At 43.0% G+C, this 19,045-nt stretch overlaps 1 protein-coding gene across 4 annotated transcripts in view; it reads left to right on the top strand.

The window, feature by feature from the left end:
- Positions 1–17,467, top strand: part of POC1A (POC1 centriolar protein A) — a 61,714-nt gene extending 44,247 nt beyond the window's left edge. For all 4 annotated transcript variants that reach the window (XM_030502342.1, XM_030502344.1, XM_030502345.1 and 1 more), the window contains 2 exons: positions 4,560–4,700; positions 17,180–17,467. In XM_030502342.1, the coding sequence (XP_030358202.1) occupies positions 4,560–4,700; positions 17,180–17,278 (240 nt within the window). In that variant the 3' untranslated portion in view covers positions 17,279–17,467. The remainder of the gene's footprint in view (positions 1–4,559; positions 4,701–17,179) is intronic.
- Positions 17,468–19,045: the final 1,578 nt, after the last annotated feature.

Here is a 19,045-nt window from a genome sequence, read left to right as displayed (position 1 = left end):
AAAATCTGTTAGAATTTAAATGACTAGTGCTGGCTCACCACATGGTACAGATTGCTATTAGGAGAAGGGTGGCTGTAGTTTCGTCCATGAGAGTTTTCTTGCTCATTCTTGTGGACAGTAGCAGGGGATGATTTAATCCTCTCTTACAAAATATGAGGGTTTAGTATTAGGGCAGTTCAGTTTTCCTCACTTGTGTGCACGTTTCCTTTCAAATGTGCTGCCTGCCCATTAAGGTAAGTACAAGTTGTAGTCTGGCTGTTAAGGGAAAGTTTCCAAACACTTCCCTCATTTGTTAAAATGCAAAGGGCAAAGCTTTCCCTGAATAACCCCACAATGATGCTTACCACTGTCACGTCTGGAAGTTCTGCTAATTGCTCAGTAGAGGCAGCCTTGTTGCCTTTGTAATGCAGCTTCAACCGGTGTCACTGCTGTATTTGAACTATGACAGAAGTCTAGGTGGGTGCTTGTGGCAGACAACCTGTTCCTCTGAGTCTCTTTCCAATTTTTTAATGAAGAATGTGTTTGAGCTCATCAAAATGTTTGGCCCCTTCCTCAAATTAATGTCATACAAAATTCTGGGTATCTGTTCCAATTTAGGATACTTGTAAAATGCTCCAACATCTGCCCTGTGAAGCCGTGGCTATGTTTTTCAGCAGGCAAAGCTTTCCTTGGCTAAAACATGGAGATTTGGGCGTGAAAAACCTGAAAGAATTGAAAAACCCCACAAGTGTTTTTCTCCTTGATGCCATGAAATCACCGTTCCCCTTTGTTCACAGAGCTTCTGTTAGCTGGTAGCAGAGGGACGTGCTTTGGGTAGCGTCCATACAAATATACCTACTTGGGCTCCTCAGCCTCTTCAGAAAAAGTGAGTTGAAACCAGTCTAGTGAATTTGATCCAGATTGATGCAAACGCTCTGCTTTAACCTCTGAAAAGGGAAGTGCAGCAGTGTGTATATCCACCTGGGCCAGGCTGACTGTCAGCCAATCTTTTGCTGTTGTCCTGCTGTTCTGTACCTCGTGGGCTGCATTTACAGCTTGCAGTGTTTTCATGTGTGTCTAGCTGAGAGTTTGCAGCATTCTTGGTGACCTCCACCTCGTGCTGGACCTGCCTATGTTGGGCAAATCCAAGCTTAACCCTTAATCCAGTATCTTGTTGGATGCTGTATGTAGGGCCACTCTTTGAGAAGCTTACTTGGAGGGGTCCCATACTTCAGATTGCAGCTTGATGCCATCAGAGCGGGTGGGATGAGTAAGAAGCTATAGAGCAAACTGACTTCAGTTTCTCTGCCTGCCTGTTTGTGGGCAGCAGTTCAAAGTGCTGTCTGTAGGTGTGGGTGTTGGATACTTGTTTTTTGCACCTGCAGTGCCAGGGTAGGTCAGGTAGGATGTGCTTGTTTCTAGAATTGTTACTAGAACTGAGCATTCAAAGACTGTGGTCAATTAAAAGCCTCCCTTTTGGAAGTTACGCTCCATGATACATTGGCAGAGTTTTTATTTGCTGGCTGGATGTGTCCCTAGTTTAGACAGAACTTCACTCCTGAAGGCTCTAGCAACAGGTTATCTTCTTGATGATGATGGGCTGTAAGGAGCCCATCATCAGCATTCCAGCAGCTGTGGTGTTTGAAATGGGACATTATGCCATACTGTCATGCTTCTATTTTAAATGTAGATATACTTCTGTTCTTGGGGGTGTTGCCACCATGCAGAGTGCCTTCAGGAGCCCGCTTGGGCTTTGAGGAGGTGGTTGGCTTTTCATGGGGGTGGTACATAGCCTGTGAGCTGATCAGCAGAATTTAGCATCTGTGACAAGCGGCTGCTGCTGCCCCTGGCTTCAACTTGACATGATGAAGGACCACCTGATCCATAAAGCATCGGCTGTGGGAACATCTCTGCAGTTTTGCCCTTGCAAATATGCCAGGCTCTTAAACTTTGTGGACTGTAGCAAAGAGAATATCAACTCTTGAGTTCAACCCAGCAGCTTTTTATGAAAAGCTGTCTGACATATGCTATAAAGATAGAGGGAGAAAATATGTTAGTACAGTCATTTTTTTGCTTCTGTGAATCAGCTTGTTCTAATGGGTTTTGAAGTGGATAGCTCATCATCATTTGGGGTTTTTAAGTGCAGGTTGTATGCAGTGTTAGCTCACTTAAATTTCTGCTGTGCCATGATTGACTGACCTAAAGTTACATCAAAATAGGATAGTTAGCCTTAAAATAACAAGAAAACATGCTTTTCAGTGCTGATTACCCATTGAAAAACAGTGTTTTGTGGGGGACTTTTTTTGTTGTTGTTTTTTACTTTTAAATTTGAACAGCAAGTAGCAGCTTTGTAAGGCTGGCTTTATCTCATCTCTGCAAGAACATATTTTAATTGATTAAATCAAGGTATCAGGCAGCAACATGTGGCTCTTGGGCTACCTGCAGCCCAGAAGTAGTTTGAGTGTGGCTCCCATGCCAAGGCTGTGCAACGTGACCCGGAGTGTGGGCTGTGTTGGCCTATGGCCTGTGGATAATCCAAATTATCCAGGCAAGTGGGAGGAAGCAAATTAGCAGAGGCTGGTGTGGCTGGCACCACCTGATACCCAGCTGCATCCCAAGCCTGCGGTGTAGCGCAGTAATCCCTGTGGAACAGTTGTTACACGTATCCTTTGAACCTTTCCTTTCCTGCTTCTTATGCAAAACTGGTCTTGTGATGCTTGGCTGTATGAGGGTAGTTTGCTTGACAGGGGCTGGAAGGATGGTCAGCCCTTACTAGCAGTTAGCAGTCAGCAGCAAGGCATTCTCCCATCAAAGCCTACTGTTGCTGTGCCCTCTTTTCCCCTTCCTCGCCCAGTCTCCAGTTTCCCTATGTAGTCACATTTCCCTTTGCACTGCTTATTGCTTATTTTGCCCAACTGTTGGGCTGGACCTCAGCCTTGGGAGCCTTTCTGTGTCCTAAATCTGTGACTCCCAGCAGCAAAAGTGTTTTAATACATATTTTTTTATATATATATATATATATTTATGTATGTATGTGTGTATACGCATATGTGTATCTTCATAATGCACTAAACATTTGGGGTTGAAAGTTACATGAGCTAGCCTAAGGTCTTTTTGCAGCTTAATTGCACATCTGCACACACCTGGCATCAAATACAGAGATGAGCAGGTAAATCGAAACAGCACTGATGAGAAATGCTTTTGTGTAGTGTGTGTGAGAGAAGAGATGGAAGCAACTCTTGACTTCTTAGGAAAAGTACATGTCGGAGAACTTTTAGAGACCATCTTCCAATCTGTCAGAATTCTGTGCTGCTTGTTGATTTGCAGCCTTTAGTCATATGTGTGAGTAACAAGTGCATGGGATGGAGCTGCACCAGGTGTCGGGCCATGGAGTTTTGAGCGCTGTGATCTTGGCTTTAGCTTCAAATCTTGTGTGTTAGTGTAAATTGAGAAACTTAAGTCTCCAATTGCTTAATCAGTTGGCTGCCTCGTTAGATAAACTTCTCTGCACTACTTCTACTGATGGCAATGCAGATAAATAATGCAAATAGTGTTTGTTCTAGAAGAAAGATGCCATTTTGAAAGAAAAGGAAAGAAGAATGAGTTCTCTAGTAGAGATCTGTTTGCGCTTTTAAAACTTAATTTATTCTGAATGAAATATTCAAGCTTGCATAACTAAACCAGTCAAAATTGAAACTTCAAAGTAAACTTGTTCTTAACCTCATTGAGGAGGGAAAACCAGTTCAAGATACAAACAAAATTAAAATTACTAAATCAAAACTGCCTGTTTTAATTCATATTGGAACAGTTTGCTTCTGGTGACCTGCGGTACAGCATCCCTGCCTTCTTACAACTACCGAACATGGAGAGAGGCTTTTACTTTACTGTTGGAGTGAAATAATTGTGCTCCTCTCAGGGTAGCTTACTTAATTCTTATAATTTGGATATAGTGCTTCCATGCTTTCTTTACTGTGAGGGTGGTGAGGCACTGGAACAGGTTGCCCAAGGAAGCTGTGAATGCTCCATCCCTGGCAGTGTTCAAGGCCAGGCTAGATGGAGTCTTGGGTGACATGGTTTAGTTTGAGGTGTCCCTGCCCGTGGCAGGGGGGTTGGAACTAGATGATCTTAAGGTCCTTTCCAACCCAAACCATTCTATGATTCTATGTGGCTCCAGTAAGTCTTAGTTTTTTTGTGCAGTCTATGCCTGTGTACCTCACGAGTATGCCAAAGCACTTTGCACGTACATATAAAGCTTGAACCTTGCAGGATTGCTTCAGGGTTGTTATCTAAGGTTTGCCTTTCCTGATGAAGGTTTAAAAACAAACACACACACACAGAAAAATCCCCAACAAAACAGAAAACAACAAAAAACTCCTTCCACCTGGGGAAGGCAGACAAGTCTGCAGCAGCTTTTCCTTTTCCAGCTGTGGCAAGAACAATTCCTTTTCTCCTTTGCCCATTTTTAATAGCATGGACTGTCTCAGCATAAACTGTGCTTTACTGTTTCCTTGCCACGAAACAGAAATCCTTCTTCAGTTGTTTGCATCGCAATAGCAGATTATGTCTGTTTGTTTTTCTAGCAATCAGAAATGGATTGTGGTATTCATCTTAAGAAAACAAAAACTCAGGATTCTGGTAGGAACCATGAGCAGCAGGAGGAAGAGACCAGTCTTGCAAATACCTTGGAGCATATTATGGGACAGCTGGATGTTCTGACTCAGGTATGGTTTGCTCTTTTATTTTATAGTGAAAAAGGTACCTCTGGCTGGAAGAACTTGGAATATTTTGCAATAGTTTCATAGAATAAAAGTGTGGCTAGTTTAAAACCTCTGCTCTTTAGTAGCTTTTTGATAAATCTGTCGTCATCTGCTCGTCAGCTTATCTCTTGTCAATTCCTTCGCATCTTCCTGAGTTCCAGCTTAGGCCCGGCTCTTCCCTTAACTCCTTTATGCTGCAGTATTGCAGAGCACTCCCCGAGCCAGCTCTGGTTCCCTGTGCTATTAGCCATGGTTCGTCTAAGGTAATGCCTAAAGGAGTGGTTGGCAGTAGGTCTCTGTTTTGGTGTATAATCTGTCTCTCTTCCCTCCCCCATTATACTGCAGTCTATAGGCAAACTCTGTTCAGATCCTACTCCTTTTCCCCCACCCAACATTCACCTACACAATCCAATTTCTGCAGTGTTCTCCTCCCATCAACAAGTCTGGGCCCTTCTGTGTCTCATCTCTGAAACATGCTTTTCACCCACAGCCAGCAAACAGCTAATCCCTTGCTAAAGCATTAACACACAGCTCTTCCTCAGAGTCACTAAGCAGTGCTTGAACAGCACCAGCCCTTAATGGTGATCATCACAGTATGTGTTTACTTAATATGAATTTGGGGATAGAGCTGTTTTTTGTTTAAATAGCTGCTCATTGCTCCTGTGAAGAAATACCATTTCTGACTATTGTCTGGAGCTGAAGTTCATTGTGTAATTTTGGGATATGTGAGAGGCAAGGAGAAAGCATGGGATAGTAAACATTGGTGATCTCCTGTAGTTGAGACCATTGTCATAGGATGGAAAAATCTGCGCGGGAGGGTTTTTCTGTGAGTTTGGAGGGTGTTTCTGAGGAAGAAGCAGCAGGTCTTGAACACTTGGTATCGAACATACTGATTATTAGTCCAAGTTAGCTCTTTGCTCTGGAGGAGAAGTACTTGTCAAGGGTATAAGATGATGGTTGAAGGGCCTATCAGGGGATTGAAGTAGAGCTGCTTTAGGGAATAAAAAACATTCCAGGACTACAGGCAGCCTAAAATAGAGTAGGGTGAAAACCAAAAGATATTTAAGTTCATTTGGCAAAAATGCAAGAGAGGATTTTTCCTCTGATCTCTAAAAGGCTGAACACTGGAGAGTGGGTGGGGGGAATCTTTTGTGTGACATTGGGCCCTCGTGCTTGTGAGTAAAATGCAACCCTGTGTGTACACAAAATATTTTATTACTGTTTTTACATCTCCCGAGTAAGTTTGGAATGTGATTGTTATCTTTCATTACATAAATCAGATCCACACTTCTGATGATGGATGTGTAATGGCTCCTTTTCAACTTCATAGGTGTTTAGAGGAGGCAAATATTGCAGTAAACAGTATGTGTGGGATTTAAACTAGGTATCAGCAATGCAAACATCTCTCTCGAAGATATTGTGTAACCTTAGAAAATTCCAAATGTTGTTTTAAACGTAGCAGAAATTGAGATCAGTGGGGGAGGAATAAATTAGTAGGTTATAGGATAAAATTGGAAATAGGCCTGAAATAGTAAAAAACCAAAAAGCTGCCTCGAGTAACTCTGCATTCAGCAACCTTTTACCTTTTTTTCGGAGCTTTTCTGCCACTTTTTTGCTGTCCTTGAAGTACTTTATTTCTCATTGGTTCTAATCTTTGTATTTTGTATTAACGCCATTTAAATGCATCTGTACAAATTGATGTTCCTGACACACTGTTGAAATGGTTTCATAATTCTTCATTTTCATGCCAAGGTTTTGATATTTAGCAGTGAAACAAACCAACACCAAACAAACTTAAGCAAATGAGCTTGGAAGAAGTCCTCATTCCTAGAGTAAGGAGGAGGGATGCAGGCAGGTAGCAATGCAGACGTGGAAGGTAACTCTGGAGGGTGGTGGGACACTGGAACGGGTTGCACAAAGAAGTGGCAAATGCTCCATCCCTGTCAGTGTTCAAGGCCAGGTTGGACAGAACCTTGGGTGACATGGTCTAGTGTGAGGTGTCCCTGCCCATGGCGGGGGGGGTTGGAACTGGATGATCTTAAGGTTCTTTCCAACCCAAATCATTCTATGATTCTATGGTTTGTTTTTTCCAATGCTGATGTTCTCTAACAGAGAAGGGAATGCTGCTCCAACAGAGCCACTGTCACCCCTCTTTCATGCAATTAAACGTTGACTGGGAAGGAGCCATGGCACACGGAGATCCAAGTGAAATGCAAGCAGTGGCTGGTGGTGTTGGGTTGGTTTTCTTTCCGAGCCATTTCTGCCAAAGCACAATAGGACACTGCTCCCTGCGTGTGGCAGACTCAAACCAATGTTGTGTGTTTTCTGGGCCTGCTGATTTCTATGGAAAGACAACAATACAGCTTCAAAATGGAACAAAAATATTTCATAAATAACACATAACAAGTGTCAGTACTTTTTTCTTGGAGAAGGGCTGAGGACACTCCTGGTCCTCTTATAAATCATTGCTTTGCAATTCCTGAGTATTGGTTGTTTAAAGAGAACACTAATGTCATAAGCAGGGCCATTCACTTGAAGGGAAAGGAGAGCGTCCCATGGTATTTCTGGAAACCCTCTATTGATATAGCCATCCATGTTTTTTCAGGAATTTATAATTTGTTAGCTCTGTGGGAGTTTGGGAATACTTCTGATGTGGAACCTAGAATTCCTGTGCTTTTTGGTGGTGCTGTAGTTTCCAACACTTAACACGATGTCATGTACCAGTGGGGGAAACTTAAGATAAACTACTTTTGGAAATTAGGAAAATATAAGTTTAATTTGTTTTCCTATTTTTTTTTCCATAGCTATCATTTCAAGGTTTATCATGCTAAGCCTGGTGTCACGTAAAAGTGAGAAGCAGAGCAAATACTTTCAATTCCTGCTGAAAGAGGTACTAGTAAGACATCAGCTGAAGGCTGTCATCTCTTGCCAGTGCAGAGCTTTGTTCTGAGCTGTACACTTGAACTGCATTGTCTGCTGCTCACCAATTATCAGTACCTTCCTTCAGTACAATGACAATAGATTGACAATAGATTTCCAGATGAAGTGAGGTGTCATGTACTTAGAGACAGCAGGATTGTTTTTATTCCATTAAGAGGTCTCTTCCTGCCAGACACCAATTGCAAGTAGAAGCACTGAAGCTGTGGAGGCATCATGCCCTGCGCAGCAGGATACACTTGAGCAGGCTTGCTCCTTCAGTTAAGCACTTCAGTTCTTATTAGAGAAAGCTGGATCAGAAGAAACCGGTAGCTCTTGTATACCACGTCTAGCAGTAACTGCTACAGTGAACACATGTGACCCCCTCAGATTTAGAGAGCTTCATTTGTATGTTGCTGACTTTGTGCTGTGATTTTATTCCTTAAGATTTTGGCATCTTTCTTTAAACTGGTTTGTGATTCAATGCAACCTTCCTCTCTTCCTCCTACCAGAACTCTCTCGGTGCATCTTTTGTTTTACTTGTAACCAAGTGCTCTAATGTGGCCTGACAGGGGCTTCATATTTTTTTCTAAATGTGGTTTGTGTTTGGCCATACTTCACATGCAGATAGAGAAGTTAATGTTTGACTGCATTTTTCAGCAGGGTAGCACATGCTTGACGGTTCTGCTGCCTGGAAGGGTAGAGTGAGGCTGAGACCCAGATATAAGCAGGTTGTTTCCAGTAGTTTGGATAACTTGAAGGTACCCTGGTGCCCCTTTGTAGGAAAATAGGCAATTTAAATCAAGCACAGGAACGAGGAAGATGAGTAAAAAATGTGTGTTATAGATGCTTGCTTCTCCCTTTCCTGCAGCTTAGTATCTTGTCAGTGTCCCAATGTTTAAAATTCCTGCTCTTTACTGGCATTTCAGAAATGTGAAAAGGAGGAAAATGCAAAATGTTGGGGTTTTTTTTGGTGTTTGGTTTTTTTTATCAAAGGCTGGATCTCAGCATCTCTGTGCCTATGTGAAGAGGTGGGCTGAGTATTAAAGCTTAAAGCAGGGGGGGAGGAAAGGTGATTTTTCTCTCTTGGATAACTTTCTGGAACAGAAAAATGTGTTTTGGCCGAAGCAGAAGTGGAGCAGATATTGAGTTTGCTTGGTTCAGACGCATTTTCTGCACTTGCAGCTGAACTGCACTTCTGAAAGACCATCTGAGAGTAACCATCTTGGCTGCAGTGGAAAACTTGCATTTGCAAGGGTCATCTTCAAAGAGTCTGTATATACTCTTGCCCCCACTAGACACCTGCAGCTACATGTTCACTTTGTTAATCTGCAGCACTGGTGGGCAGTGGGCACTGAGGCAAAAGCTGCTGGTTTTATGTGGGAAGGAAGATGTCTGCTCCAAACAAAAGAGTTCAAAATCAGGTTAACATAAAAATTCATAAATAGCTAAGATAATCCACCCACAGGAAACAGCTTTATATACTTCCGCAAAGTAATCTTCCATTGAAGCTGAGAGAAAACAACACAGTGAAATGGAGACGACTTGACAAATCTGTAAAATAATCCAAGCCTGAACTGAAGGACAATCTAGCTCATGTGAGATTAAAGGATTATTTCAGTCCACAAAAGATTGCAGAGGGAGGGAAGATAAGAATTTTTTTTAAATTAAATTCTTTAGCATAAAAAAAGGACTTGGACACAAATGAGTTGCTTTTTAATTAAAACTGAGGATGTTTGTGTGTGCAATGCTTATAAAGAAAACGAGTAAAGTGAAATCTGTTACTCCTTTGAGACATGGTCTCCAAAGTCTATATTGGTGGGGAATGAGTGTGGCCGCTCTGTTCTGAGAGGTATTGAATGTAGATTAAGTAACTGGTTTAGTAAAACAAATGCTTTTATGACTTCAAGTAGTTACAAGTCAAGAAGCAAATGGGGGGAGGGAGTGTTATAAGTGCTGCTGCCTCTTGTGCAGGTGTCTTGGTTTCTGTGTCGCTCTCAAGACTCCAACACCCACTGGCTACAGGTGGACCCAACACACAGGAGAAAAATTGCAGCAGTTTTTATTCTGAAAGAAATGGTTCGAAAACCAAAACACTAATAAAAAAAGTTTCCATCTGAAAAATATGTGAAATACCAAATGAGCTTGGGGTTTAAATCTTAATTTTAAGGGACAAAGAGGCTACTCCTCATGAGTTAAAATCATCTGTTGGAGATGCAGTAGCTTTGATCTCTCACTCATAACAAATGAAGTATCCTGGTTGTTGCCAGTCCTCTGTATATCATCAGAGCTTCTTTGTTTTTCTGAAATGATATATAATATACTTGTTACAAAATCTCTCAAGTCTCAATGCAAACACCTTGTTCTTCTGTCTAAGACTGCCTAAATTAAATGCACTCCTAGGGTTATTGCTGCATTAGAAGGACACTCTCTAAAGTGTTCTTGGCTTCTTAAAAGTGCTGATGTCACCCTGGAGGCCCACAGGACCCTCACCTTCCATTATCCTTCAATAGGGAGGAATACTAAACACCTCCCACAATTTGTTTTCACAAGCAGACCTTGGCAATTAATATCAATTGTTATTCAGCCATTCGGTACCAGCAGCTGGGTTAATTTAGCTGAGGATTTGCATCCTTTCAGAGGCTGATTGGGCAGCAGGGGAAGGAGATGGGAAGTCTTTGTGGTTCAGGGAGACCTCTAGTCATTTGGGGTTCTAACCACTATATTGTGCAGTTGCTCACATGGTATATGCTTGGGTATTTTGTTGTAGCTCATCATAACTTGCTGTGTTTTCATATTGTGTGGTGAAGCTTGAAGTCTGTGTTGGTCCAGCCCCAGAGGTTTAGGAGCTGTGTACCAGGGAAGCTGCCAGTACCTGTGCCGAAGCTTGCAGCCATTCCCTTCCAGAAACTTGCAGGATCTGATGCGGGTGCCATCAGTTTAGCTTTGGCTGATCAGCTGTCAAGACTGAAGCAGCAGCAGTGTGTGATGAAACGCTTTTACTAAGAGGGCTGTAAATGGAAAGGCTCAGTTAGAGATGGCTTGTGTGCCTTGTGTCCCCACACTGTGCGGAAGAAACTGGCAGAGCCTGTGGCTCATCTTCTTTGTGGTTAGGATTGATTTAATACAAACAACATCCTTTTCTGTCCTTTAGAGTCCCTTTGGGTCACTATGATACTGGTACTGACCATGCTGCTTGGTCTGATACTAGTATTTTCAGGTACTCTTGTATGGTTTTCCTACCTGTAAAAAACACAATGAGCACTGCAAGTGATCACTTGTGTTGTTGCTGTACTGTGTCTAGGGCATGAGTAGGCTCATGCAGTACACCAAGGCCTCATCCAACCTGGCCTTGAACACTTCCAGGGAGTGGGCACCCACAACTCCTCTGGGCAACCTGTTCCAATGTCTCACCACCCTCACAGTAATAACGAGGAGGGGTTAGCTGAGGAATACTGGGTTTGAATTTTACAGCAACCCACCTCCTTCTTGTAGTGCCTTAGTCTGCTAAATATAAGAAATGCTTTACTTTTCAAGTGTTGAGTAGCACATGTCTGACTGTTGGCTGGAGGGAGCTGGTGGGGCTAGGATCTCTTGTGAGGGAACTGACAAAGAGGTTGTTTAGCCTCGCGGCTTCTTGAGCAGGTCTTGAGCTCTGGGTAAGGATCCCAATAAAGCCAGGTTAGTGCTGGCATTTGCACTTCTGCAGGCATTGCCATGTATTCCTAATCCATATGGCCCAGCAGTGACATTGGGTGAATGTGCAAAACTGTTGAAAAGGCTTGTGGGACTTTCTAACCGAGAGTGCTGCAGCAGCACTGACTGATACATTCCTGTCTAGCCATACTTGTAGTAGCAAATATGGAAGTCTGTGGAATTTGAAGCATGTTATGAAGTAAACCCAGGAAAACTCGTGAAGTTGCATTAAAGAGAGATTGAGGGGAAGACTAAAGCACTGCATGAGCTTTCTTCATTCTGAAATAATCAATACACTTGCCGTAGGCTGGTGTGAAATACTCTATGCAGATAGGCTTTGAGAATTTACCTTAAAGTCTGCATTCAAAGCAGCTGAGCTGGTGAGGAGCTACAGAACTTATTTCAGATGTCTCTGGGGAGCAGATCCTGTTTTAGTCTGAGCAGATGAGGAGCTCTCAGTTCTTTTAGAAATAATTTCAGAGTTTAAAGAAAAAAAAAACCAACAAAACACAAAAACCCCAACCACAAAACAAAACCAAAACCCACCTAAATTATGCATTTGATCTCTGAGATTAAGGCTTTGACCACTAGAGTATAGCTAGTCAGAGCATGCAGAGCCTTGCATACATTCATTTGCTACATGAAGTGTTGATAACTGTGGAGGTTTCATACCTACTTGTACTCTCAGATATGAGGCTGACTTCCTTGATTAGTCTAAACTGCCAGCTTTTGCTGGAAATGCGTCAGAGCGTGCAGCTGGTTTGGGTCCCATCTCAAAACTGTGTTGTATAACTTGCACATGCAGAGGGCAGCCTGGCTTTCTTTAAGCTTAGTGATAGCAGGGGGCTGCTTTGGGTGCCAGTGGATGCAGCTGCTGAGATTGAAGGGGCGAGTCAGGGCAAAACTTGTATGATAGGAGGCAAAGCTGCTTCTTACCAGACAGGTTCATACTTGAACCTCAAAGTGACTTTTGCTGCACAAGTTCTCCCATGAGCCTTTCAATTTTGCAGCTGAAGTTTGGTATTTAAACTATTGGTAGAAGGAGTTAATTAAGTTAATTTTTTTTTCTGAAAAAGGTAGGTAGCGCTTCCCTGGTGCAAACCCTTCCTGTGGTAGTTTATTACACTCATGTTAGTTTAGAGAACAGGCTCCCAAGCTTAATTTACCTGGATATTTGATAATTCTTGTCTCCACATATTTAGTGGGTGTTGGAGGTACCATTTTAGTGATCAGCATACAATAACTGGGGCCTCTTATTGATATTACTCGCTTTAACTAGTGCATTTGAAGGTTGGCAGCTGTACTCCTTTCTTGAAAGACTGTTTTTACTTTCCAGTATGGTGCCAACAGGCCTCCTCAATGCTGTGCAGCAGTCTGTGGTCCAGGTGTCACTGATTTGTGCCCCAGAGGTATATAGGTACCTCTGAACTCACTCATTAGTACTTGCCAAAGAGGGACCACTAGATGCTTAGGTAGCATTTTTATGACGCAGTTTACTTGCTGTACTATTTGGCCATGTTTGGGACTAAAATTGGCTCTGAAATAGTCATTTTTGGGGAAAAACGTAAGAAGTTACAGCAGGGCATCTAGCTCTTTGAAAACAAACCAGTGTTGGCCTTGCTCGTTACAGAGGGCAGAGCTCTTAAGCTTCAACTCCAGGTCAGACTCCACAAGTATCATTCTGCAGGTCTATGGGCTGCTTCATTGCACCTCTTAAAAGGCATCCCTTAGTCTCTCCTTGTACCAGCACAGTGAAGTTGGGAAGCTGAGTGCAGAGAAACTTATGAACTTCTGCATTTTCTAATAAATTGAACAGAAATTGCTGCCTTTGTAAATTAACAGGTCAAACAGAAAAGAAAAATCTGGAGAGGTAGAAGTGATGGGTTTTTTTCTTGGGCTATTTGATATTGTAGTGCTCTGCAAAAATCTTTCTAAGCATATGCTTAGAAAAACTGGCAGAGCAAACTTTTAAGAATCTTTTTATTGAAGTGAAGCTGGGAACTACTTCTACCTCCGCGATCAATGGAGAGAGGGATTTTCTGTTATGAAATGATGACAGAAATAGAAATGCAAGTGTAATACTTTGGAGCGCATCTGCAGTCAGTGTGTAGGATTGTATTCCTTGTAGGATCAGCCAAGCTGTTGTTAACCTTATCTGAGTAACTGTTGTATCAATATGTGGGGATTTTTTGGGTCCCACAATTACTGGTGATCCACTGGAGCAGTGTTATGTCCCCCATGCTATTCTGTGTGCTAACTCAGTCAAACCAGTGTGAGTGGCATACCGAAAAACCCATGTGCTGCTGGCAGGGCAGGAGCTGCACCTTGCTGCTTGCAGAGCAGCCATCCAAAGCACTCCTGCTTTGCTCCAAAGCCAGGTCAAGTACTGCTGGAGTTGAATAATGAGCAGCCATCTCTCCAGGTGGAGATCTCTCTCCTGGCAGAGACTCCCACCACTGCTCCAGATGGTTGCTGATGGCCTCTGCTTGCTTGTTCTGGCCTCTGCTCTTCAGGTTTTCTTTAGCAATGGTAGAACTGGTTTCAGTTGGCATTCGGTTAGCACCTGGTTCCCCTTATCTGTAGCTCTCAAAAGAGGCAGGACTGACTGCTCCTCCAGGGCTGCTGCAAAAACCTTGGCCCTGGAGCTAGTGGTGCTTAAACTTTCTCTGCTACAGGGAAATGTGTAACAGGGTCTAAGGAAAGATACTGGTGAAAGCATCTTGAAACAGCATCACAAGTCATTATTATTTGGTTTTTATTATTATTTGGTTTGAGGGAGTCAAAATAACATGGAGGAATAGGGTAAGGGACTTCTCATCATGTAAGCAAGTGTGAGTACTGGCTACTTCAGTTCAGATGTCCTGGGGGAGGATGGAGCTGAAAATTCCCCAAAACTTAAAAAGTAAATAGGAAGCAACTTGTTTTCTACATCGTTTCTTGATAATGTTTCCAAAGAGAAGAGCAGTGTTTTTCTAGGCTAAGTCTGCAAAGATGAATGAAGACAAATGTTGCAGGAAGAGTTGGTAGAAGTGATTTGTGTAAGTTTTCTTTGTGGAAAAACTGCATATTGTGTTCTGGTGTCCATAGTAATGCTCAGTGTTACTGTAATGTCAGAAATACTCCTTAATAAAAAAAAGGTTGATCTTTCTTCTTGTTTAAGCCTAAGCTCTTACCCTTCTGCCAGTTTGAGCCAGGGCTTTAATAAATTATCCAGCATTTGCTCCCTCGTGCGTAATGGAGACACGTACTGTGCTCCTGACACAACAGGAAGCCCAAGTCCTGCTGCAGAGAAACGGCTCGAGCACGAACCTGGCTCCAGTGAATCCTCACTGGATCTGGCTAACAGTATTTTCCTCCTTGGTGCAATTGTTGGTTTGTTATCTTCTGAAAAGCAAAACCATGCAGGAGTTGAATGGGTGCAGTTTAATTTGCCTACCCACAAGGACTTGCTTTATAAGTAGCAACATGGAAATACTGTAAAACTGTCAGCTGCTAATAAAGAAGCTTGTCTTTTAAGTTACAGTATGGCACTAATAGCAGCTGGGCAGTATTTGTGCTTTCCCTTACCTTCCTAGGATGTCAGATGCCCTGTGTATCTTGGGCATCATATATTCAAGTCTGAATGGGCTGTAGTCATCGGTTCCCACTTTGGACTTCCTGGATTTCATTTCTGACTGCTACTTTTCCACTTTTAGTTTCCAAAAAATACTCACTACAAGTTTTTTGCTTATACTTACATGCAATTTCCATTCCAATAAACATTTTCCTTACAGCTTTTTCACAAATCCATCACTTTCTGAGATCTGCGTTACTTGCGTTTAGTCTCATGGTGCTGCATGTAACAGCTCTTAACTCATATCGACAGGATTGTTATGGCAGTAAATCATGGGATATAGGAACCACAAGTAATCTGGAGCTTTGCTTCTAGCAGGGCAGTGTGACCAGGACATTAATTCAGTTGATTATCTTTCTAAAGGATATCTGATGGAATGTTTCACTCCCACCCCTTTTTAACTGAGTCTTGAGTTACTAGTTCTTTTTTTAAATGAAGAAGCCAGGATCCCTACTGCTTCTCATTCTCTGTCTGGTTGCTTGCAGGATAAGATCTTTGCTGTAAACCCCTGGTAGACATGCAGCCTTCTGTGTTCTGCCCTGGGCAGCTTTACTCCTGACCTCTGTAGGACAGCCACCAAGCAATAGTATTGCTGGGTATGGAAAGGATGAAATCCTCTTGGCTTTGAATAGACGGGAGGAATCCTGCTGGCTTTGGGGCACCTGGGATGTTACTTCCTGGCTCCACCACTTTTCTTCTGGTTCTCTGTGTGCTGCAGTTCTTGTGCCTCAAAGGGGTGGCAATAGAGGAAAAAACTTTAATTAAGCCAGTGCTGTAGCCCATGGGAATATTTAAGCCATGCAAGGGTTTTCTTTCAGGTGAAGCTTTCTATAGCTGCAGCAATGCATTAGGCAGCAGGAGTTAGCCATTCTGCCTTGTCACAGGTCAGTGGTACGTATGTGGTAGGAATAAGCTTTGAACTATATTTGGGGAGGAAAACAAAGGGTGGATTATGGTAAATGCTATGATGCACAGCCCTGTCTGGGTTGTTGATATGCAGTCTTGCGAGATGGCTTTGCCATGGTGCTTTGTGTTGTTTTTACTACATCTGTTCTCTCTTCCTCCCCCCCCTTCATCTCACTCCCCAAATCATTTTACAGGAGACTTTTCCTAGTCTCAAGTGGCCTTAGCCAAGCTATTTCCTCTCTTTGTGCTTTCGTTTCCCCAGCTGTAAAATGGGGATAATGAGACCTGCTTTCTTTTTTCAGGCACTTAGAGATGTGCTTACGAAATGTGCTATTAAAAGGCTTTCTATGTATAACTTCTATACAAACAAGCAGTTGTCCAAGTTTATTTGAATTACTTTATTAAAGTCCAAGGTTCTGAACATCCTTTGTTTTTAAGAGAGGATGTTATTTATGCAGTAAAAATGCTCAAAATGTGAAGCTATTGATTGTTGCTGATAAGTTTATGGATAATAATGCATTAAATCATCACTGCCTATTATCAGGCTTTCTTGTGTCTTTGGAAGCTGAAAGCGGTTCTGCATAAGCAGGTCCCTTGTCTCAGAGTGATCAATAAAAGGTTTTCAGCAGAAGCTTTTATTGCCACGTGGTTAAAATGTTCTTCCTGCACATCCTGTGCATGATGACTTCAGCGGGGAGAAAGATATGACAGTCCTTTGTGGGGTAACTGGATTACACAGAAATATTTCAGCACTATGTTGAGGTGGATATTGCCACTTTGGGTTTCAGTTCCCCTCCACCGCCTGCTGCACTGCCTTATGCTGGGCCGGGAGGGTTTTCTTGCTTTTCATTGTGCTTGTCCAGCAAGTTTTGAATGTTTTAATTGCAGCAAACGGATGGCATTCAGGGAAGGGAGGAAAAAGTTGGAAGCAGAGAGGAAAAATCAAAGCTGAAACTGGGCACAGCTGTTGAAAACCTCTGTCTCTCGTTAGCAGAAGTGTGTCTGGTAGCTCTCGAGTGTCTGGTGGTTCATGAACCTGCTCATGAGAGCAAACGTAGAGCTTGGTTTGAAAGCACCGAGTGCTGCAATGGGTGCTTGGTGGTGTGTGCTGGAGAGCTGCATGCCCACCAGCCTCTGTTGCTCCTCTCAAGTTGTGTGGGGCTCTGCCCTGCTAAAATGCTGATACTGGAGTTACAGGAGTATTTTGAGGTATTTCAGGAGTGTGAATTTGGCATTTTACTATGCACTGAGAGTACAGTATGTAGCTTGTCTTTGTGAGCAGGTCAACAGCAGCTTTCGTGTTGTTTTGCAGACTGTTTCCATCCTGGAGCAGAGGCTGACGCTCACTGAAGACAAGCTGAAGGAATGTCTTGAGAATCAGCAGAAAATCATTCAGAACAAAACGAGCTGATTTCCTGAGAGAAGACAGGAGCTGAAGGCGTCGGGAGGTTTGAGGTTGTTTGTGTTCCTGACAGACTGTGTGTGACTTGCTTTAACGACTTCGAGCGCAATCTATTTTTCAATTGGAATGTACAGTGATTGTATCTGTAAATAAGCTTTGTTACTTTACTAAAATAAAAATATTTTATTCATAAGTGTGGATAACAATTGTCATCTCCTGTGTTTTCCAGAGATGCAGCAGCCAGCGTGTGGTCTGAGTACTAACTAGGAAGGTTGCATGTCTCCTGCCTTTGGTGCTGCTGAGGTAGTTTTGACATGTTTAAGCATCTTGGAGTTGCCAGATGTCTGGCACGGGCTGTGCTAAGCTGGTTGCTGAGGTGTGTGCTGGCCATAGGCGACAAGCAGAGAGCTCCCAGGCTATTTTGGGCAGTGGGAGTTCTCTGTTCTCAGAACATAGTGAGCAGGTGAGGGTCTGTCTCACCTGAGTCCCAGGAGATGCCTGCAATATCTGACAAGGAGCAGTTCAGCCCCTGGATGGTATTTGTGCAGAGGCAATTAAATCCAGTGATGGGATTTAACCTGCTCCCTTGTGCAGTGTGTGAAAAACAATTGCTTGAGGCTGGAAAAGAGGCCCTGGTGGGTCAGATGCAGGGTGGATTTCAAGCAGATTTTGCTTTGTCTTTGTCTGCTGCTTAAATTAAGGGCAGGGGAGAGGGCGAGAGGAGACAACCAAATAGCAGAACATTTGCTCCATTGTGGAACTTCCCTTTTCTCGCACTGGACTGCCTTTAATTTTTGGTCATTTTGCAGATGTTTTCACAGTTGATGTTTTGCAGACGTTTGCAGATGTTTTCACTCACACCTATGCTCTCACCCTGCTCCCCTCATCACTCCCTCTGGCTTTTTCAGGGCTTTAGCAGGTGTTCAATATGTAGCTGCACAAGAATTTGGACTTCTGGGCGATGCTGTTCTCCAGTACCTCTTCTGTCAGCACACACTGGAGGTCTCCTTTCTTGCAATAAACTATTACCCACATTTGTGGAGAAATAAGCAGTGGGAACTTGAGCACCTCAGGGTTAATGAAACCCTCCTCACTACTGTCTGTCTGACCTCTTCAAACAGGGAGGCTGCCGCAAGCCCTACCCTTGGTGGTCCTTTGTGTCACAACTGTCTGCCAGCACTTCGTGGCTTCCAAGGCCCCGCTCTCCAGATGTGCTGTGGGCTTTCTGGATACTTGCCTGAAGACTGGCTGCCATCCTTATTTCACATGGGGCTTAGCAGATCTTAAAGCCCGGCCATGTGTTTGTTTCTGGTTTGGGTTTTTGTGCACCTGTTTCTGTTGCAGGCTGTGTCTGCTGGTACCATCTCATGATAGTGTTAATACTCATCATCCCGTCTGGATGAAGCAGTTTGCATTCTCCTGCCATCACCAGGAAGCTTCTGGTCGCCTTCCCTCCTGGTACTTTCTACATCTCTAAGAACCCCTTGTTGGCATTATCACAATATTTCACTCTTTCATTTGTGGGAGGCTGAGAGCTTTCTCATTTCCATGCTTATTGGGTTGATTATAAATCTGAGTTTCTCTCTGCTCTGCCACAGATTGTTTGTTTTCTGTTTCCACGCTCCGAGTCTGCTAAATCATTATTTTCTCTTAGATTACACTAATGGAATCAATTCAGTGATGTTCTTCTGTGCTCTTGCTATAAGCTTTCAGTGGCTTTCAGCTGAGAGACTGACATCATTTTCATTGAAATGAGCTTATGTAGTGATGTGGATG

The sequence above is a fragment of the Strigops habroptila genome, chromosome 11 (genome assembly GCF_004027225.2).
Source record: "Strigops habroptila isolate Jane chromosome 11, bStrHab1.2.pri, whole genome shotgun sequence".
NCBI lineage: Eukaryota > Metazoa > Chordata > Aves > Psittaciformes > Psittacidae > Strigops > Strigops habroptila.
This window is presented reverse-complemented; position numbering and strand designations above follow the sequence as displayed.